This window comes from Caretta caretta, chromosome 2 (genome assembly GCF_965140235.1).
Source record: "Caretta caretta isolate rCarCar2 chromosome 2, rCarCar1.hap1, whole genome shotgun sequence".
Taxonomy (NCBI): Eukaryota; Metazoa; Chordata; order Testudines; family Cheloniidae; genus Caretta; species Caretta caretta.
In genome coordinates this window covers 39,786,262-39,809,587 of record NC_134207.1, presented here as the reverse complement: position 1 = coordinate 39,809,587, position 23,326 = coordinate 39,786,262, and the positions used below count along the sequence as shown (strand labels likewise).

The window sequence follows — 23,326 nt, the reverse complement described above, 5'->3', positions numbered from 1 at the left end:
CAGGAGTTGAGTACTCATCCCTCAGCACTGAAAACCAAAAAGGTTCAGAGGCTGCTATCTACTGAAGTAGCAGTACTGGGACTGTCCTTGGTACTAGTGAGGGAAAGGAGTAATTGAATGCCTCCAGCACTGATGGTACCGATCGACCTGGAGAAGGAATCGCTGGTACTGAGAACCACTGCCTTACCAAAACTAGGATCCTGCGAGGTTGGGAGAGTATATGAGGCTTGCAGACAGTTCCTGCCACTTATCTAGAACCACCTCACAGGGTCCTAGAGTTTAGGATCCAGCCTGAGCCTGGAAGTCTACACTGCAGGTTTTTAATTGCAGTGCAGACATAACCTGAGAGAGTTCATGAAGGTATTATCAGGAGAGTTTCTGCACCTGTGTCATGAGGACATATTAGTGTTCCCTTACCAGGACAACTGGTTGCTCACAGGGAAGTCATGCTAGGAAGTTCAGGTAGCAACTCTATCCTTACTTGGCCTTTTACAATAATTAGGACCCTGAGTAAGTGCAGAAAAATCCACTATAACCCCATACAGACTATAGACTCTATTGGAACAACTCTGCACTCAGATACTGCCAGGACATACCCATTTCATGACTGGTTCCAGGCTATGATGATGCTCATCATATCAATGCTGCGGGAGCCCCCAAACAATAGTGAGATCCTGTCTCACCCTCCTAAGCCACATTTTTTCATGTACATATGAGAGACCTTGTGGGAAACTTTATCTTCAATGTCTTCAGGCTTGGTTACAGACAGCCTCTGTCCCAGACAGACACAGTCTAAACAAGTTGATTTTGCTCCCCAACAGGATACTAGCCTCACTCACCTACTGGAAAAATATGGAGACAATATCTGTAGGGATTCTGTTCATCTCTCCTCCACCCACCAAAAGTTGATTACAGATGCCTCTCTGTTAGGTTGGGGGAGCCCACCTAGATGAGCACATATCCCAAGGTACTCTGTGACCAGATGCTATACAGCAAAATGAAAGAAATTTTCCACATGGTGTCAGCATCATCAGTGATCCCCAGAGGGTTTGGGGAGATCCCAACTATGTTGGACTATTTCCTTTCTCTGAAAATGTTTGGATTGTCGTTCAGCTCCTTTCGGTACACTTAGAAGCTATTACTGCCTTTCAACCCCGGTGAACAACTATGGAATCGTCACCCATCTGGTTTCCATGTAGTTATTTAAAGGCCTTTTCAGAGCCCTTTCTCCAGTACTGAAACCAGCCCCAGTATGGGATGGCAATCTAGTTCTATTTGCATTAACAATTCCCCCATTTGAACCTTTGTCCTCATATATGCTTTCAGTCATCTATCCATGAAAATTGCCTTTCTTGTCACAATTATCTCAACGAGGAGAGTGGAAGAACTGGGAGCCCTTATGACAGACCCTCTATATACAGTCTTCTATAAGGATAACGTTTTCCTTACGATTACATCCCAAGTTTGTTCCAAAGGTGAGCTCAGAGTTCCACCTAAACCATGTCATCCTCTTTACCTGTCTTATACCCAAAGCCACATGTCAGAAAGAAAACCATGAAGCTCCACACTTTGGATGTCCGATGAGCCTGAGCTTCCTACCTAGAGAGAACAACGTTCATCAGGAAATCCCCTAAAATATTTGTCTCCTTGGCTGAATGTATGGGAGGAGAAGCTGTCTCCTCATGGAGATTTTCTACATGGATTTTGGGCTACATCTTGCTTTGCTATAAATAGACTGCAATCCTCCCCCACAAGATGGGACGGTACATTTCACTAGGGTTCAGGCAGCCTCTGTAGCTTTCCTACAACATGTCCCTGTTCTCAAGATATGTAGGGCAGCAATGTTAGCTTTGTAAGACATTATGCCTTGGTGCCAGCTTCAACAGCAGGGGCCCCCTTTGGCAAAGTATTTCTTCAGTCGGTGGGTACAGCCAAGTTGCTTGCACCCTCCTTCTTAGTGAATACTGCTTTTGAGTCATCTTGAGTGAAATACATGTAGCAACCACGACTTGAGAAGAAAGAAAGAAAGAAAGAAAGAATGATTACTACCTTGTACAGTAACTGGAGTTCTTCGGGATGTGTGGTCCCTATGGGTGTGTCTATGCTGCAGCTGGGGTGAACCTCCCAGTCAGGGGAGACATTAGTGGGGCTTGTGCTAGTTCACTAAAAATAGGTGTGTGAATGTTGCTGTACCATCAGAGGCTCAGGCTAGCCGCCTGAGCTCAAGCCCAGCCTACCCCCTAGATCCAATCTTGGGTAGCTAGCCTGAGCCTCTATCAGTGATGCAATGTCCACACTGCTATTTTTAGCGTACTAGGTTAAACCCCACTAGCATGAGTCTGTTTACTCAAGATGGGAGGCTTGCTCCGAACCGCAGTGTCAACATACCTTATGTGTATTCCACCACCACCTCTCCTTCCCTTGAGCTTTGGATCCTTATCCTTAGAATATTCCTGGTATAAGAGGAACTGGAGAGTGGTTGTCTGCACTGCCCTTAAATCCTCAGCTTGGAGCACAAGGAGTAGGGACACTGCTAGCAAAAATATTTTGGTCTCAGGCACCACAGTTGCATATACACCTTGAGTGGAATACACACAGGGACCACTCATTATGAAGAACTCCAGTTACTGTATAAGGTAGGTACCCATTTTTTATAAGTCCCCATCTCATAAACACTTACTCTCATATATATAAAGATTTGCCGGATCAGGGCCTAAGTCTGGAAATGATAAAGTTGTGGTTGCTGGGGTAATCTGTACATTGTCACTTGTGCACATGCATAACAACGTGTTCTTTAATCAAATGCTCTTTTTTCCCCATTGCTTCATTTAGTGCACATATTGGATGATGGTCGGTGTGCAAGGCAAATGTTCTGAATTTATTTATTTATTTTATCCTCAATATGTGGTCCCCTACCCCATTCACTGCACATTCTCCAAGCCCACATTATAGACTGTGCCTCATTCACTACATGCCCTCCACTTTATGCAATGGATGAGACTAGGGTTCAAAGTGTGTAGGTTGGATGATGTGTGATGAAATTGGCAAGGGATCACACACTGAGCAATAAGGATAAAAATTAAACATTGAACAGCAACCATAATTGAACAAGGTCCATCCAGGCTGCACAATGAATATGATGCTGTAAAGGCATATTCAGAAAGAGGCAGAATAATGAAGTGCAGACAACTTTAATTTTGGCATTTCAAGACTTTTGAGAGCTTCACTTTGCAACCTTAACAATATTTTTACATATTTTTGTATGGAATAATATTGCACAATTTTACATCCTTTGGAGTCTGCCTTATTCCATATTCATCTTCATAATACCGACTTAAACAGTATTATACCCACTCACATGATGGTGATTGTGGCTCAGGCTTTCATGCTGCTCTGACCTTCAGACTGTAGACCTTATAGGTCATAAATGATTCACAAAAGCCACTGTAGTGTTAATTTCTTAATTTTGTTGCCATGCCGTGCACTCAATATCCTAAAACAACTTTTTTTAAAGCAAATAATCTGGTCACTTCTAATTCCTTTTTCCTAAACTTTCAGAGGCTCTAATCCAGGGGTAAGCAAACTTTTTGGCCTGAGGGGCACATCTGGATATAAAAATTGTATGGCAGGCTATGAATGCTCACGAAATTGGTGGGAGGGGTTGCGGGCTCTGGGGTGGGGCTGGGGATGAAGGGTTTGGGGTGCAGGAGAGTGCTGGGGTAGGGGGGCTGGGGACAGGGGGGATTCAGGGGTGCAGGCTTCTGGCAGCACTTATCTCAAACAGCTCCCGGAAGCAGCGGGATGTCCCTCCTCCAGCTCCTATGTGGAGGTGCAACCAGGTGGCTCTGCGTGCTGTCCCATCTGCAGATGCCACCTCAGCAGCTCCCGGAAGCAGCGGCATGCCCCCCTATGACTCCAACACAGAGGCGCAGCACCGGCCAGGCGGCTCTGTGTGCTGCCCTGTCCGCAGGCACCGTCCCTGCAGTTCCCTTTGGCCACAGTTCCCGGCCAGTGGGAGCTGTGGGAAGTGACGCTTGGGGTGGGGGCAGAATGTGGAGAGAAACCTGGCTGCCCCATGTGTAGGAGCCGTGCGGCAAACCCCCAACCCCGGTCCCCGGCTGGAGCTCGAGGGCCGAATTAAAAGGCCTGATGGGCCGAATGCAGCCCACGGGCCGCAGTTTGCCCACCCCTGATCTAATCACTTATCTTGATTCCATTAGTGTGTTATTGTGTCAGTTTAAATAAATTAATCTGGTTTTGAGTCATAGGGTTGCAGAAAACAACTCAAAACGCAGCACTAGTGTCTGTAGCCCTGAAACCAAAATATTGTCAAAGTGATTGCTTTTCAAAATGGGTGAAAATATTTACTTTTATGCTGCATCTACACTTGGAGTTGGGGGTGTGATTCCCATGGAGTCCAGGCAGGTTTGTACTTGAGACGGCTAGCCCGTGCAACTGTTCACAGCTGCCTGTGCTACTGTGACTGTACTATTTTTAATGCATGAGCTCAATGAGAGCTAGCATAAGTATGTCTGCGTGAGCTAGGAATCACACCCCTAGCTCCAAGTGTAGACATAGCCTGGGTCTTAAACCTTTAGTTGCTAAGTTTTACTCCACAAGTAATACTTAAAGTGGAGTTAATCAGATCTTGAAAATAAATATGTATAATGGAAAATCTGATCATTAAATCCTGCTGTCATGGACAGTGCTTCTATAACCTATGATGTTATTCATTCACTTACTAATAATTTTAAATGCTATACAAAATGAAACCAAAAGGGACTAACAATTTATTTGTGTTTAGTGAAGGGCCTTGGGGGTTGCCCGCTTTCCCGGCTTTATTTAAGCAAAAGTCATAAACATCAGATTTTGAATTTTTTTTACCAGATGTTCAAGAATAGAAGATGGAAAATAAAATTACATAAACAGCATCTGATACCTATAAATTCACAGTAGGATAACCAAGAAACCTGATTCTTTAGAATGGCAGACTATATTTTGTCTGTGGATGGCAGCCTTAAATTATCATATACTTACTGAATTTGTTAGATTTCTAAGGACTAAGTGTTTTACTATTGAATTACTATGTATTGATTTGAGGCTAAATTCTGATATTCTTATTCCCTTGAAACCAATTGGAGTTTTCCATGAATAATGTCATCAGGGTTTGACTCTTAGTTTTTTTCATTTTGTTTTCAACTTTGTGCTAACAAATTATTCTAAAAACATGAAATACCTGCAATCTGTTGAATTTCCATATCATGCATAATTAATTAATTCTGAGTGGAGTTATGTGTTTTGATTTATTTTTGAGAAAGAAACGGATTAGCTCAACAACCGCTAGCAGTTACTCTTCGTTAATCATCAATTTGTTTCTAATTTTGAAGAGATTACTGAACCTAATGATAATTATATATCTACCTCAAAGTTTAAAAAGTGTTGCCAATGCTAGGAACAAAAGGAGACTTCACACTGATGTTGGCCCTTCTTTAATTATTAACAATATGTGGGAATGGTCAAACAGTTCCCTTGCAAAAGTTGCCACCAGCAAGGTAAATAGAAATCACTTCCTTTTTAAGAAACAGAAGCCACTGAAATGTAATAAACTGTATTTCAAAATATCAGCAAATTAAAATGCAGCTTCACCATGCTCTCTACAGAGTTGGATTCTAATATAACTTTGGGGTTATGTCTCTTTTTTGCATGAAAGTTGAGTATTTTTTCTATTTTCATATATATATTCTTGAAAAATATTTTCCCTCACTTAACAGAACTGAGATTTTCTTTTTAATCTGAAAGACGTATTTCCTTCTGGTCCCTAATTTTAGCAATTTTGTTCATTGTGACCCAGTCTCTGACTGCTGACATAGATGTCACCTGCTGAGATAGTTTTATATACTTACACCAACCAGCTCCAGTTAATATAATATCCTCTTAATATGGGAAAGAACTCTTAGCCTTAGTGAAAGTTGAAACTCTGTTTCCAACTTTTCAGCTCTGGGACACTCTGGTAACAAATTTCTTCACTGGATTATTTGTGATGGTGGACATGCACATGGCAATGACACCCATCCCTTCACACTCTCTGCTTCTGCCTTTCTCATGAGCAATGGGGTACTGAAATTGTCAGAAATCCTGCTTTCGTAGGGCACCAGTTCTTTAAACTATCCACTATTCTCTTGAACAACCATTTTTTAAATTTTGGGGGGGCAGTTTCCAAGAATGTACTGTTTGGGCCTGTCTAAGTATCCCACTAAACTCCCAGAAATGATTAAACTATCACTCATGTTATCAGATCATTCATTTTTAAAATTGGAAAGTTTTGTTGTTTCTTTTGCTAGAAAAGAGTCAGCCCCAGTTAATAATATACAACTTAGTCAGTCTGAAGTGTGTTATTTTCAATTATGTGGAAACAAGTATGAAAATCTGAATGTAATAGTTTTTAAATAACACTGTTTAATGATTGTGGTTAGTTACAGTAATTAAAGTAATAATTAAATAAGTATCACAGAATATCAAAGATAAACTTTACGAAAATAAATTTCTGCTATAGATAGAAAAAATATCATTGTTTGATTATTACTCTTAATGTAGGGAGACATGAATGCAATTCATCTACTGTTAACAAAAAACTGTGTGTCAAAAAGTTATATGACCTGCTCATTGTAAGTCTTGAATCTTCAAAAGAAAAATCCAAATGAATTAAGAAGCTTTTTATAAAACTCTAGCACTTCACCTCTTAAGAAGTAACTGTAGCTTAATCTTTGAGACTTCATCACACATGTACACGCAGAAAATCAAGTACTGTTTTATATCAAATATAGATTGACAACAATGTTTTCCTGCATCTGTTCTGCCCACATAAGAAGCCAGCTTCGTAGCCTGGATGTGTCCTGAGGCTGAAATTTCTTATAAATATAAGAATTTTTTATAATGGCAGCTGGGTATGGTATCCAGCTGTGGATCTGCTTATGTATTGTTTGCAGTATTCTCTGGACTTGTTTTATATAGTATATGGCAATATGTTGTCATACAAATGTCATGATTAATGCTTATTTACGAAAGCTTGTGTAAATATCTAAGAACTGAGTCAAACAATGTGCAAGTTAAACAGTATGTTTTCTGAATATTGGAATGACATATCCCAGGAGGCTATTGAGTTGGATAGTGGATGTTCTTTCTGCGTATATAGAACAGTTTCATGTGTAGCATGGAATCATCATTTTAGTATTGTTAAAAAGGAGTCTCTCTTACATTGTTTATACTTTATAACATTCATATTCCTTTTTTCTTGTGAGTTTGCCTTTTCATAAGAATCAACTAAAAGGGCAGTCAGTATCTCTCTGTGTGAGATAATCCAGAAGTTAGATTGATAGGGTTTTTTTATTGCTAAAACTTTTACTAATGAAAATTTTACAAGACCAGATTTATGACTTATATTTTTATGAACTACGTATTGTAGTTTGATTTTCTACTATATGTTTAGACAAGCAGTGCTTTCAGAGTGAAACCACTATGTTGTAATTGTTGTTAATTCATTTTATAGCAGTATAGTCTCTTATTAGGATGTTATGCATTGTAAAAATTGAGCTCTGATATGTAGTTTAAATCTCACTGGAGGATTTTGATGGTGTGATGGATTTTCCTACACCTAATTATGAAGAACTCCATCTACTTTTTCTTCTTTAGGTACAGCTTCTGTATGAACTGGCTGACATCATAAGCAAAGTCTGGAATAAGATTCAAAAGAGAGGTATGCTGTATCAATCTTCTGTTTACGCGGAATCCATGACAGGGCCTGCTCCTCCTACCTCTCCAATTAAAAGTAGTATTGGGACAGCTCCACCAGATACCAGCACATATAGCCCATCTGCTGACTTTGGAACCACTACAGAGGTAAGTGTTTCTGGAAAAAAAAATCCTATGAAGGACAATCTGCAAAGTGTGGCAAGTGACCAATTAAGAATCACAGAGATAAAATAAGAGTAACAGTATTCCTATATACTGTAGTTATGATTATAATCCTCTAAACATGTAATACTCTAAATTTGGGAAAACCAGGAGGAGGAAGGAAGGAAAATGGTTACAATATTGCTGCCATATTAATTATATAACAAGCTCACTGCCATTAGATGAATCTTGATTCTTTTAAACTATAAGTAGGCCTCTACCAAATTCACAGTCTCTTTTGGTTAGGATTTTAAAAATAGTAAATGTCACCATTTCAGATATTTAAATTTGAAATTTCATGGTGCTGTAATTGTAGGGGTCCTGATACAATAAGGAGTTGTTGGGGAGTCGCAAGGTTATTGTAGGGGGGGTTGTGGTACTGCTGCTCCTACTTCTGTGCAGCTGCTGGCGGTGGCGCTGCCTTCAGAGCTGGGTAGTTGGAGAGTGGCGGCTGCTGGCAAGGAGCCCCGCGCCGAAGGCAGAGCAGCAGCACAGAAGTAAGGATGGCCTGGTATGGTATTGCCATCCTTACTTCTGCACTGATGCCTGCAGAGCTGGGCCCTCAGTCAGCAGCCACCCCTCTTTGGCCGCCCAGCTCTGAAAGCAGCAGCACAGAAATAAAGGGTGGCATGGTATGGTATTGGCATGCTTACTTCTGTACTGCTGCTGGTGGGGCACTGTCTTCAGAGCTGGGTGCCCAGCCAACAGCCACCGCTCTTTGGCCACCCAGCTCTGAAGGCAGCGCAGAAGTAAGGGTTGCAATACCACAGCCCCCCCCCAATAACCTTGTGACCTGCCCCCCGCAACTTGTGACCTGCCCCCCGCAACTACCTTAAGGGTCAGGACCCCGAATTTGAGAAACACTGGTCTCCCCCATGAAATCTGTAGAGGATACGATAAATGTACACAAAAGACTAGATTTCATGTGGGGAGACCTGATTTCATGGTCTGTGATGCGTTTTTCATGGCCGTGAATTTGGTAGGGCCCTAACTATAAGCATAAGAAAATTATATTTAGGTGTTTTTTAAAACAGAATATGAAGGAGTTTTTCAGGTGCAGAATTATAAAGGTGATGGTGGGTGGCCAAGATGTTTTTGCTGAGGCTAGGGCCAGGTGAATTTTTGTCTTTAGTTTGCTGCCTGGTCTAAGTCTCTTGCACAGGTTGTACTGATCGCCATATTTGGGCATGGAGAAGAATTTTCTTCCCCACCATACTGGCTGAATCAAAGCAGGTTTTTCACCTTCATGGGTGCATCTGCTGAGTCTATTTTATGAATGTGATGCCTTTCAGACAGTTGTCACTGAGCTGGTATAATAATTCTCATGGCAAGTGAAGGCTATGCACTTGGAAAGTCATGGGAGTTGTGACTTTGCATCAATGTGGTTGTTAAGGTCAGCTGGTTATATAATTAGCTGACCTGCTATAAACCCAGCTCATGGGTATATTGATGGGTCAAGGAGACAGTGGTAAACATGGGATAAGGATAATCCTGTGCCGTGCTGCATGTATGAAGTACCTGGTTCTTTCCACAGACATGAGTATGCGAAGTACAGTTCTGGAGAGACAGTTTCCCATTTTTTCGATAAGCTTGGCTGTTCGTAGAGCAGGCCTTTATGACAAATTTGTGGGAACAGGGTTAGCCAGTTAGTTTGAATTCTGGAGTTCTGTTGAATAAAGTTGTGACCAAAATTGCTTTAACCCTATACAAATTGTCAGCGTGTTAATTTTAGGGTAGTTGGCGACTGGGAGGAATTGGAGGTGGTGACTGTCACTGCCCACTTTTTCACATCCATTTCACATAGAATCAGCGAGATTACTGTCATTAAAAGGATGGAGTTAGAATTCCTCTTGTTAATCTAGTTCTACTGCAATATTTGCCTTAGGTTACTGGAGTTGCCTGGGTTTCATTTTTATTGATACGTTAGTTTGTTATGTATGCTCTATCATGCAAAATGTAGACAGGGTACAAAAGTTAAGATGAACAATAACAGTGACAAAACATTATGGCTACAATGGCTACAATATCAGTTCATCAGCTACTGACATTAAATCCCTTGCTGTTAAAAACAATAACCCCACCGCCATTATAAATAACTATATGTTTTGCACCCTCTTTTCTTTATATTAACAGCAGTATGTAAGAATGTGGAGTACTTGCTGTACCCAGACAATTACGTGAAACTGATTTAGTAATTTTTAAAATCAATTTGTGGCTAAGGTGGTTGTGGTATGATGGATCCAAGTGAAGGTACTGTATCCTTTCCCCTTGAAAATTTTGTTGAATCATTTATTTCATTTCAGTTTTTTTCTCCTGCTCTCAAGAAAATGTCGAGCTCTAGCCAAACAAGATTTATGTCTTGACCTGAACCTAAGTGTAGCATGGTGAGTTAGCTAACAAAGGATGATACCAGAAAATGCAGTCAATAATTTTCCTTTCTGAGATTAAGCACATCATCTCAGTCAGCTATTCAGTACAGTACTTAGAGCCAGTATTTGTGCTCAGTGTTTGATTTCTCAGTTAAAAGCTTATTACAGCATCAGGCAAACTACGCAGTTTCTGTCCTCCTTTCGAATGTGCATTGCATCATCACACAGAACGATGATTTTAATGCTTGTATTTCGATAAAGTTGCAGGTTGTGTGAAGTAAAAAGTTTTGCTTTTGCATACCTCTGAAATTCTAATTCTGAGAGATCATGAGGATATTATAGCTGTAAACTAAATCTAACCTGTGAATTACCAGCAAAGCAAAAGTATATCTATAGTATGTTAAAATAAATTTAAATGTATGTGTCAGAATGACAGTGTATTACATTCAATCCTGTAATTTTAATCCTAGCTTACTGACAGTGATTCATAATAGAATACTTAATTTATACAGTACTTTCCAAACAAGGATCTCAAAGCACTTTACAAAAAAAAATATAATTGTGCTAGAGACTGTGCAGACACGTTGTTAAAGATAGGCCTTGCTGTAAGGAGTTTACCATCTAAACGTGCAATCAAAGGATGAGAGGGAAAAGAGAGGCACAGTCAGAAAAAATAACCTGTCTGGGACCACGCAGCATGTTACTGGCAGAGATGAGTATACAGTGCACATGCCCTAAATTCAAGTCCAGTTGCCTAAGCAATTTGGATTAGATTCTATTCCATGCACATGGGGCAACATGGAAGAAGGCACAAAGACATGAATGGGACAAAATGAAAGGGCATTTAGGCTGGTGGCATTGTGGAATGAAGGGAGTGAGGGGGAAAATGGTAGAAGATGAAGCCTGAGATATAGGGTGAAGCTTTGTTGGGTAGGAACTTGAAGGATGAGAAGATTAAATTTGATAGAATTAGCAGGAGGAAGCCTGCAGAATGACTTAAACAGAGAACTAATGCTGTCTGATCAACAGACAAGGTAAAGCATATTGACTGCTACGTTTTTAGTCAATTAGGTGGGAACAACATAAGTATTAGGGAGGTCAGAGAGGAGGCAGCAGTCAAAGTTGGAGATAAGCATGTCCCCAAGTGTTTTCGCCATTGGAAAAGAAAGGAAAATTTAAAACATTGTACAGAAAGAAGCAATAAGATTTAGGGGTAGCCTGTTTGTGTGACAGGAGGAGTCAGATTTTGCCCTAAAATAGACCAGGAGGCTGAGGGTGGTGCAGAGGACAGAGGCTTGTAGGAGCCAGTGCATTTGGAAAGTAAATGGTTGAAATATCTTGTGAGAATCCTGGTCCAGTGGCTTGCTGCCACAAGCCAAGATAGCATTCTAAAAATAAATTAGCCTTTAAGGACAGTTCAGTATGGTATGGAACCCTCCTGGAAGGGCTCTAACCTCAGCTCAAAGGGGGGGGTAGGTAAAGGTAATAGGAAAGTATCTCCTTGCACACCCCCTCTCCCCCATCTCAACAACCAAACTGAAAAGTAAGCTTAAAGAGTCTGGCTGTGTGAGTAAGTATGGAGAATTCATATTAGAAAAATATATAGCCATGAGATTCTGGTCTAACATTAGTAGTGTCATCTGTATGGATATGGAAGTCCTTCATGAGTCTTTGAGATGGCAATATCAGGTTCTGGGAGAAAGCCAGTCACCACTAGGTGTGATCCATATGCCTCTAGGATACCCACATTGGTCTTGGTTCCCAGGACTCCCTTACCATGTAGTTGCGTCCCAAAGAACCTCTTTTTGATCCGGCCCTTTCTTGAATCTGAGGACTGATGTAAAAAGCATGGTCATCCGTCCTCTCTCTAGGCCTATTTTGTACCAAGTTACCAGCAGGAACAATCTGAACTAGCATAGGGCCTGTTATGTCATCCAACTAGGTCTTGATGATGCAAAAACGGTCAAGCGTATCAAGCATAGTATTAACAAGCCCCTGTCCATTAATGGTAAATAGTCACAACTATTTAACGCCCGGATTTTATGTTGCTTAAAATTGTTATGATCTGGTGGGCAGTCTTCATGATTCTACTTATTTTTCTTTTAATTTCCTCACTTAATTTCTGAGATTTTAAAATGAAAGTAGCCACTGAATGACAGACTGAAACCATGTGAACTGCTGTGCAGTAAGCAGCTTACCGCCCCCCTCTCTGGCTCCCCAACTATTCCTGGACCTACATACTTTCCTCTTGACATCATTGACATTGCAGGTGCACCGGGAGAGTTGTAAAGGAAAGGGAGGCCATAGTGTTATTTCACAGGGGGAAAAATCAGTGTTGGCCAAATAGAGTATGACGCAATACAAAGAAAATAAACCATATTCTCAAGTTTCTAATAGGCTGTAACTGACAGAGGAAAAATAAAATTATAAAGTAATTCTATTGTGCAGTTGTCATTGGTTGTTTCAGAAATTATAGTGTATTGGCGGAGCATTTGCAAAAGTCAGAGTGCCATAAAGGGTTGATGATCATAATAACAGAGTTGCTGTCCCACCCTTTGAGGAAGGGATTGTCAATCCTTTAAAATCAAATGTGGGAAGCAAGTAAACAACAAACGTCTCCCAAAACAACTCAAGGCCATTTTCCTCCTTGGGGGCAATTAATCTCTCATAGATCCCTTTTTCAGCAGGGTGGATTAATTAAAACAAACATACAAATAAAATTTCCCTATGGGTACAGTGGCCACGGAGTTCTGGTCCTCCCTTGAATTGAGGGGAATGGGACTGAGGAGAAAAGAGAAAATCTCCTGACTCCAGTCCCCTTCCCTCCACTTGGTATGAAGCTGCAAGCATCAAGGATTACCCCCATCCTCCTGAAAGCTTTATGCCCCGTCTAGACAGGGTTTATTTGCACCAGTGGAGTTAAACCACTGCAAATCACCACTGTAGAAGCAACAATGCAGTGCATTGACAATGGGGGTTTGTAGCTGTGTAGTTATACTGCTACACAACCCTCCCCACACACACATACACACACCAAATAACCAACAATAAAGCCTGTATATACAAGATCTGAGCTTCTTATGTCTGACACTCTTTGAGGCACAGTTGTCAGCTCCACCTTTCAACTGCCCAAGGGGTGACAACTGTCAGCCCCTAAAACCAAGGCAGTTCTGACTGGCTAGGCTTTTCATCTAAGCCCTGTGTAAGGGTGCAATCCCTTCATGGTTTAACCAAAGATGGGTTATTGTATATACACCTTATTGTAGTCATCTTAAGAACTCTGGAAAGATCTGTCTGTATGGACTGAATTGCAGTAGCATGCCTACTGGAACCAAAACTAGCATTTTAAAACCTTGCATTAACTGTTACACACATGTTGCAGTTAGTCCTTGCTAATCACTTTCTGGGTGTCTACTGAAATCTAAATTACTTTTGTACTTTTTGCAAGTCCGTAGCTGTCCCCTATTTCACAGCCCCACGTGTGACAGTGCTTCCCCTTCAGGTTGTCTCAGTGTGTGTGTGTATTTCAGGGTGGGAGGGAGACAGAAACGTATTATTTGCATCTCATAGAAGCAGTGAGAGAGAGCCTTTGGGAGATCGTTGAGGAAGCAACGAACAGCCTCTCTCCACTTCTGGTCCAGGGTTGCCAACTTTCTAATTGCACAAAACTGAACACCCTTTCCCTGCCCCCTGCCCTGGACCCTTCTCTGAGGCCCCTGCCCTGCCCCTTCTCTGAGACCCTGCCTCCACTCACTCCATCCCCCTTTCCTCCGTCACTCACTCTCCCCCACCCTCACTGGGCTGGGGCAGGGTGTTGGGAGGGGATTTGGGGTGCGGGGTCTGGAAGGGTGTTCCGACCTGGGGCTAGGAGTTTGGGTGCAGGTGGGGTGGGAGGTCTGGGAGGGAGTTAGGATGCAGGAGTGGGTTCTGACCTGGGGCAGAAGCTTCCCTAGGGGCCGCAGGGACATGCCACTTGCTTCCAAGAGTTGCACAGAGCCAGGGAAGGCAGGGGGCCCGCCTTAGCCACACTGTGCCGCTGACTGGATTTTTATTGGCCTGGTCAGTGGTGACTGGAGCCGCCAGAATCCCTTTTTGACCAGGTGTTCTGGTTGAAAACCGGATGCCTGGGAACACTATTCTGCTCCTCGCTCCCTAGATTTGAGTCAAGCTGATTCCCCTTATTTTCCACACTGCCTGGATTCCAGCAGGGGGTGCATTGAGAGCGCAGGACAGAGAGTCTCCCTCCTGTCAATGTTGGCGCCCGGTGGCCAGGAGAATTAATTGCAGGAAACATTCTGCTTGATCCCTGAGCACTATTACTGTATACGCATGACACTTGGCAGGGCTACAAGTTATTAAAAACCTTATTTTAAACAACATTTCATAGAATATCAGAGTTGGAAGGGACTTCAGGAGGTCATCTAGTCCAACCCCCTGCTCAAAGCAGGACCAATCCCCAACTAAATCATCCCAGCCAGGGCTTTGTCAAGCCTGACCTTAAAAACTTCTAAGGAAGGAGATTCCACAACCTCCCTAGGTAATGCATTCCAGTGTTTCACCACCCTCCTAATGAAAATTTTTTTCCTAATATCCAACCTAAACCTCCCCCACTGCAACTTGAGACCATTACTCCTTGTTCTGTCATCAGCTACCACTGAGAACAGTCTAGATCCATCCTCTTTGGACCCCCCTTTCAGGTAGTTGAAAGCAGCTATCAAATCCCCCCTCATTCTTCTCTTCCGCAGACTAAACAATCCCAGTTCCCTCAGCCTCTTCTCATAAGTCATGTGATCCAGTCCCCTAATCATTTTTGTTGCCCTCCGCTGGACTCTTTCCAATTTTTCCTCATCCTTCTTGTAGTGTGGGGCCCAAAACTGGACACAGTACTCCAGACGAGGCCTCACCAATGTCGAATAGAGAGGAACGATCACGTCCCTCGATCTGCTGGCAATGCCCCTACATATACATCCCAAAATGCCGTTGGCCCTCTTGGCAACAAGGGCACACTGTTGACTCATATCCAACTTCTTGTCCACTGTAACCCCTAGGTCCTTTTCTGCAGAACTGCTGCCGAGCCATTCAGTCCCTAGTCTGTAGCGGTGCATGGGATTCTTCCATCCTAAGTGCAGGACTCTTCATTTGTCCTTGTTGAACCTCATCAGATTCCTTTTGGCCCAGTCCTCCAATTTGTCTAGGTCCCTCTGTATCCTATCCCTACCCTCCAGCGTATCTACCTCTCCTCCCAGTTTAGTGTCAACATTTGACCATTTCATTTTACCAAAAATTTGGGAAATACTTTTATCACTACAATTTATCTCTTTCCTTAAGGTGGAACATTTAACTTTTCATACTTACTAGTACTTAATATAAAACTTCTAGATATACACATTTTGGTTTTTAAGGGTGGGATTTTCAAAAGCACTCAGCATGGGCCTAGCTCTGCTCCCAATGAAGTCAATGGAAAGTGATGTCAGTGGGAGCAAAGATAGGTTCATGCTGGGTGCTTTTGAAAATCCCACAACATATACTTAACTTTTCAACTTTTGATAAAATTTACAGATCAAAATGCTTAGAATTTTGTGACACTAGAATTTTTTTAAAGAAAAGAATTGAGAGGATAATATATGAAAGTGGGTCATGTGAACCACCATTGTCAAATTTAGCTCCCCAAAGCTAAGTAGATGCAATTTTTATACTCAGTGCTGCAAACTAACAACAACAACAATATAGGTAGACTCATTACACCACAGTATTTATTTCTACTGGTTTGACTTTGGATGTGGGTTTTTTAATTTCAGATATTTTAGTTACATGATTGGAGATTGTCATTGAAATTCACTATGGTATAACGTTTCATTTACATATTTATATTATTGCAATCTTTTGGGACCATTTTGAAATTACAGTGTATGTTTTATTTATATGTCCCTACAATTTACATTTAAAACTTTGACGATTGTCAAACAAAAATACCCCATGCCATCGGTATGAATTTTTTAACTTTATACATTTTACAGTTAAAGCATTACACTATTCTGGTGGGGCCAAATGATTGTTTTTAAAGGCTTCTTTCAAGTGCAGTGGGCTTACTATAAATGAATTTGAAAAAAGTACACTCTACAAATTGTTTATATTAAACAGCAAAAGAAGTATTTGTTTATAAAATCCACAGATTATTTATACTTTAAGCTGTGAGTAATTCATTTCATGCTGACAAATTGATAGGGAGCAATGCACTCCTGTGCGGGTAAAGCTATCTAGCTTCCTGAATTTCAATCTGGGTGGTGGCAGAGGAAAAACTTGAGTGAGAGGCTTAAGTACTGGGGCTTAGAAACAGTTAATCATTTTTACCACCCTGCATTGGAACAGCGAGAGCAAAGGTAGTGCATACTACAACAGGCCACTTGTTTCTGTTTACTTAAGTACAAACAGTGGTAGAAGTGTTTAGTCCTTGGGGAAGCTCTGTGATTGAACAAGAACGCACAAGTTATTTTGATAAGGCATAGCAGTAGTGTGGCCAAAACTGTGATCATCCCTGAGCTCCAAGGCAGGCCAAGGATGAAGGCCTCATATGTTTGGTTCTTCCTGATGAACAAAGATAAATTCTGCTAAGAAAATAAACTCAGTATTTTGGTCAATTTGCAACAATTGGTGAAAGAATTAAATTGTATATTTTAGGACTTGGCATGAGGAGGTGTGGGAAAATAGTTCAGCGTTGCTGATTCTGGCTTGATCTTTCTGTAGATCTGGAAGCAGAGCAGAAAATTAATGCATAAACATCTTTAACAATACCATGCTGGGTGCTGGAAATCCAAAATGAAAATTGAAACTGCATGAGGAATGAGAGCATGATCTCTCACTGCAGTTTCTAATGTTTTTAATTCAAAGCAACAAATTTCTATGGATTTAAACATATTATTTTTAACTGAAATAAAATTAGATTTCTTCATGCAGTTGCCTTTGCAGACCTTCACTCTTTCAATTCTTGAGCTCTACATCAAGCTTTAGTGCAGTTGCTCTCAACCTTTCCAGACTTCTGGACCCCTTTCAGGACTCTGATTTGTCTCTTGTACCCCCAAGTTACATCTCACTTTTAAAACTACTTGCTCACAAAATCACACATAAAAGTACAAAAGTGTCACAGCTCACTATTACTGAAAAATTGCTTACTTTCTCATTTTTGCCATATAAATATAAAATAAATACTTTGGAATATACATATTGTTCTTATATTTCAGTGTATAGTATATAGAGCAGTATAAATAAGTTGTCTATATGAAATGTTAATTTATACTGTCTTTGCTAGTGCTTTTTATGTAGCCTGTTGTAAAATTAGGCAAGTATCTAAATGAGTTGATGTACTCCCTGGAAGATTTCTGCGTACCCTCAGAGGTACACATACCCATGATTGAGAACCACTGCTTTAATGGATGCAGAACCGTTCAGAGTTAGATTGTATCTTACCCTGTGGTAGAAACTCCATCCCTCTAAGTCCCACTTTGCAATGGCCAGCCACAACAGCAGTTCTTACACTCATGGGAGCACATGTAATTTTCTTGACTAGTGTCACTGAGGAGGACAATGAGCGAGTCCAACTGTCCAAGTTGTGCAAGAAATCAAGTAGTCAGACAGCTAAATGCTCTTGTTTTCAGCCATAATTAATTGTGTCCACAATAAAATAAGGCACAAAAATGTCACTTTAAAAAATTGCCCCCAAATGTCAGAAGATGCATTAAAACAAACTGCCAGATTTGTGTGTCTCCTGTTGATACCTATCGTAGATATATTGCAATGATGATATACGCAAATATTTGGAAAAGGTATTTATTAAACAATGTGTCATGCAGAGAGCAGTTTATACCACTACCTAGTGCTGCGCACTGGCTGCTAGTAAGTTTCTGTGCACAGTTGAAAGTATTGTTGTTAACCTATAAGAGCCATAAATGGTTTGATTACTTGAAAGATCAGTTCTCTCTACAATGTTGTCACAGTTCCTGTGGGCACTGATGTTAAGTCTGACCCCTCAGTTCAGACAAGAATGGGTTGCTGTCACGCCATTCTTTCTGAAGGTTTTCAACTTTGGAACTTGCAACACTTTTTGGTTCACCAAAGCCCATATTTGTTAACGTTGCAGGCATACTGCAAAGCCCTCCGTTTTTCACAGCCATTTGGGGAAGAAGAGGGTTGATGGGTTGACAAGGCTGGGGTTGGAGTGGTTTAGCTGAGAGTTTAGAATGGTGTCTGTTTAATTCATCCTGCTTAGCACTTTGGTATTCGATATTATTTATAATTTTTTTAAAGCACAAAAACTGTAAAATTGATGCTAAAAGGAAATAAATATAAAATGCATGAGATTTTTGGAGCAAGCTAAAATGAAGAGTTAATTTATCAATATGTCAGCCTTATTCTCTTCCTTCACTTCCAGTTATTCTTCACTGTACTTTTTCTTTTTGTATTTTTCCCATAAATGTGTTTTCCCACAAGCTATTTTTTTTACTCTATTTTTTTCCTAAGTTCATCCTGCTCCCGCCCTCCCCTTCTCTTTGAGGAACTTTTTTCAGATTCCATTCTCTTCTTGGTTTTCATGTATTTTTTTCTGTCTTTGTTATTTCTTAATTCTAAGGCTATCTTCACAATGCGTCTTGTGGCCACTCTTTATCGCCAGGAGAGAGCTCTCCTGGCAACAAAATAAAATCTTCCCCAATGAGGGGCAGTAACTTCGTCGACGGGAACATGGTTCCCTGCAACAAAGCTCTGTCCACACTGGCGCTTTTTGTTGCTAAAACTTTTGTCGTCCGTGGGGGTGTTTTTTCATACCCCAGCAGTGTTCCCTCTAATTTTTTATGTCCATGTGCAGAATGAGTTTTGTAATGTGCATCAATATGGAGGTTATGTGTGACACATCATCTTCATATTGGTGCACATAACAAAATTCATGTGGTGGGGGAGGGGGGTCAGGGCTAGTGCAGGGGGTTGGGGTTTGGGGGGGATGATGGCTCTGGCTGGGGATGAGGCGTGCGGGAGGGGTCAGGGGAGAGGCACCTCTCCCTGGCTTTGGCAGCTCCGGTGGGGCTGGGCTGGGCCAGGCCAAGGGAGGGGCTCCTCTCCTCCGACCGCGGCAGGTCCGTGCTGGGGCCAACGCGGAGGGGTGCCGGTCCGTGCTGGGGCCGGCGGGGAGAGACATCTTTCCCCACCACAGCCCTGAGCCCCTGCATGGGGCTTAACAGGCAGCTGTGCAGCTTAGAGGGAACTTAGCCCTGAGTGACAAAAGTGCCAGTGCAGACGTAGCCTTATTCTCCCTTTTTAGTTAAAGCTCTTATTCTTTTCCTACTGCTCTCATACCTCTCTCCTAGTCGTTCATTTTCTCTTCCCTTTCCCTGCATAGAACCTCCATAATATGATCAGGCTGTAGAGCCCTGAAGTTTTTCTTCTCCTCGAGTTCTTTTGCATTCCCCAAGGTTGCAGATACCAGAAGACAATTTATAACTTCCTGTTTGCTCCATGGCATACACAAGACCATTACTGTGAGGAACGTTGCCTTCCATTGCTGCTTTCTGTAGGGCTCTTTCATGTGAAGTCCTGCATGTTTTGTTTTGTTTTCTGTAAAGAGATGCTGTCAACTTAAATATGGCCCCAAATTTAAATTTTGTAAAGCAACTTTTTATAAAACTTCTGAACAACACACATTTTCAATTTTTTTAGCATTCCAATGAAAACAATTGTTTTTAAACAAATAAACATTCTTTTACAGATTTGGAAACCCAGATATTGCAGCACTAAGAACCTGAAAGCAAAACCAACCATAAACAGAACTGAAAGTTGGCCTGGCTGAGTATCATTGTCTGAGTAGAAAGAAATGAAAATATTAAACCAAGAGCTTAGATAGTGACAACTAGATTGTGGTCCTGATTAACCACTACACTCTGGCTGCTTTGTGCAGCAATGCAAAGCAACCTAAGGATATGTCTTCACTGTAGAGTTAACTGAAGCTCTTTGTTTTTGGCTTCTGTGTCCGGGTGTGTAGTGGGGCCGCTGTCCCATTCCTGGAGAAGACGGATTAAAAGCAGCCCTGGAGAGGGCTGTGGCTGGGAAAAGCTAGGCTGATTGGGGAAGCAGCCCCAGATGGGGCCAGCCCAATCAGGGCCCAGCTGGCCCTGATAAGAGGGCTGTGGGCCAGGAGCTGTAGAAGTCTCTCTTAGCTCTAGAGAGAGAAAGACCTGGCTGCCTGGGAGAGAAGGGTATCTGAGGTGCTCCGTACGCTAGACAGCTAATTCCAGAGACGACCAGCAGGAGGCGCCCCACTGGTGAGTGTCTACTTCATTACAGGGTGCCAATTAGGGTTGCTAGGTGAGCAGTTTTCAACCGGAAAGTCTGGTTAATACGGGAACCTGGCAACTGTCAATGGCACCCAAACCAAAAGTCCAGTTACTGCAGGGTGGGGGGAGGCACTAGGTCAGTAACTCACGCTAGACCCGTCTCAGCCGGGGCCATCTCCTACCTGCAGGGAGGCTCCTTAAGATGATCCAGCGAGTGACAGGTGGATTGGGGGAAAGGAGGGAGCAGTGGAGATTGGAGCAGGGGCAGGGCTTGGGGGAAGAGGCAGAGAAGGGGTGGGATCTTGATGGAAGAGGTAGTGCAGGGCCTTGGGGAAAGGGGTGGGACATGGTTGGGGCCTCCAGGATCCAATTACTAGCAATTAGAAAGGTGGCAACCCTACCCCTCCTCTCATCCACACACAAAACTCTCTCACTGGAGTTTGATGGTACTTTAAATTTGAGCTAGCCTGGGAGAATAGGCCAGAGTTCAAGTGCCATGTTCACTCAGGCTGGTAATCTGCACGCTTTGCAGTGAGGAGGACAGAGGCTAAAGTACTGGATTGCTGATAGTTCTCCAGCCTCTTCCCATGATTCCCTCAGCCTCCCACCCTTTACTCCCACTCCCACTATGTGCCCAGAAGGACAGTCAAGTTCTCCCACAATTCACTGGGAGAGAATTGTAGAGCAGCTCAGTCTACTGAAGCAAAAAGAATAATGTGATATGCCCCAAGAAGGCCTAGTTTCACAGAGTAGTCCATTCAGTGCCAGTGAGGACACATTAACTAAGGTCTTGGCTACACTACGAAATTACCCCTATTTTACAGAAGTAGATTTTTGGGAACAGAGTGTATAAAGTCAAGTGCATGCGTCCACACTAAGCGCATTAATTTGGCGGTGTGCGTCCACAGTTCCATGGCAAGTGTCAACATTCCGAGCTGTGCACTGTGGGTAGCTATCCCACAGTTCCCACAGTCCCCGCTGCCCATTGGAATTCTGGGCTGAGCTTCCAATGCCTGATGGGGCCAAAAATTTGTCACGGGTAGTTATGGGTAAATGTCGTCAGTCAACCCTCCCTCCGTGAAAGCAACGGCAGACAATTAATTCGTTCCCTTTTCCCTGGATTGCCCGAGCAGACGCCATAGTACGGCAAGCATGGAGCCCGTTCAGCTCACCGCAGCAGTTATGACCATTGTAAACACCTCACGCATTATCGTGCAATTTATGGAGAACCAGAACCTGAAAAACCAGGAAAGGAGGCGACAGCAGTGCGGTGACGAGAGTGATGGGGACATGGGCACAGATTTCTCTAAAACCGGGGTCCCCGGCAATTTGGAGATCATGGTGTTAATAGGGCAGGCTCATGCCGTGGAACGCTGATTCTGGGCCCGGGAAACAAGCACATACTTGTGGGACCGCATAGTGTTGCAGGTATGATTCCCAGTGGCTCCGAAACTTTCGCATGCGTAGGGGCACTTTCATGGAACTTTGTGACTTGCTTTCCCCTGCCCTGAAGCGCAAGAATACCAAAATGAGCAGCCCTCACAGTTGAGAAGCGAGTGGCAATAGCCCTGTGGAAGCTTGCAATGCCAGACAGCTACCGGTCAGGCGGGAATCAATTTGGAGTGGGCAGATCTACTGTGGGGGTTGCTGTGATGCAAGCAGCCAACGCAATCATTGAGCTGCTGCTATCAAAGGTAGTGACTCTGGGAAATGTGCAGGTCACAGTGGATGGCTTTGCTTCAATGGGGTTCCCTAACTGTGGTGGGGCGATAGACGGAACGCATATTCCTATCTTGGGACCGGACCACCTTGGCAGCTAGTACATAAATTGCAAGGGGTACTTTTCAATGGTGCTGCAAGCACTGGTCGATCACGAGGGACATTTCACCAATGTCAATGTGGGATGGCCGGGAAAGGTTCATGATGCTCTCATCTTCAGGAACTCTGGTCTGTTTCAACAGCTGCAGGAAGGGACTTACTTTCCAGACCAGAAAATAACCGTTGGGGATGTTGAAATGCCTATAGTTATCCTTGGGGACCGAGCCTACCCCTTAATGCCATGGCTCATGAAGCCGTACACAGGGGCCCTGGACAGTTGTAAGGAGCTGTTCAACTATAGGCTGAGCAAGTGCAGAATGGTGGTAGAATGTGCATTTGGATGTTTAAAAGCATGCTGGCACAGTTTACTGACTCGGTTAGACCTCAGCAAAACCAATATTCCCATTGTTATTGCTGCTTGCTTTGTGCTCCACAATCTCTGTGAGAGTAAGGGGGAGACATTTATGGCAGGATGGGAGGTTGAGGCAAATCTCCTGGCCGCTGATTTCGCGCAGCCAGACACCAGGGCGATTAGAAGAGTACAGCAGGAAGCGCTGCGCATCAGAGAAGCTTTGAAAACCAGTTTCATGACTGGCCAGGGTACTGTGTGACACTTCTGTTTGTTTCTCCTTGATGAAAACCCACCCCGTTGGTTGACTCTAATTCCCTGTAAGCCACCTGCCCTCCCTTCTTCAGTCACAGCTTCCTTGCAAAGGAAATAAAGTCATTATCGTTTAAAAACCATGTATTCTTTATTAATTGATTATAAAAATAGGGAGATAACTCACAAGGTAGCCCGGGTGGGGTGTGGTAGGAGGGAAGGAAAAGGCCACTTCAAAACTTGTTGAATGACAGCCTTCTGTTGCTTGGTCT

General features: G+C 42.6%; 1 protein-coding gene across 7 annotated transcripts in view; it reads left to right on the top strand.

Annotated features, from left to right (window-relative positions):
- VPS13B (vacuolar protein sorting 13 homolog B) overlaps nucleotides 1–23,326 on the top strand; it is a 940,751-nt gene that overhangs the window by 570,758 nt on the left and 346,667 nt on the right. For all 7 annotated transcript variants that reach the window (XM_048841327.2, XM_048841328.2, XM_048841325.2 and 4 more), the window contains one exon: nucleotides 7,690–7,896. In XM_048841327.2, coding sequence (XP_048697284.2) covers nucleotides 7,690–7,896 — 207 coding nt within the window. The remainder of the gene's footprint in view (nucleotides 1–7,689; nucleotides 7,897–23,326) is intronic.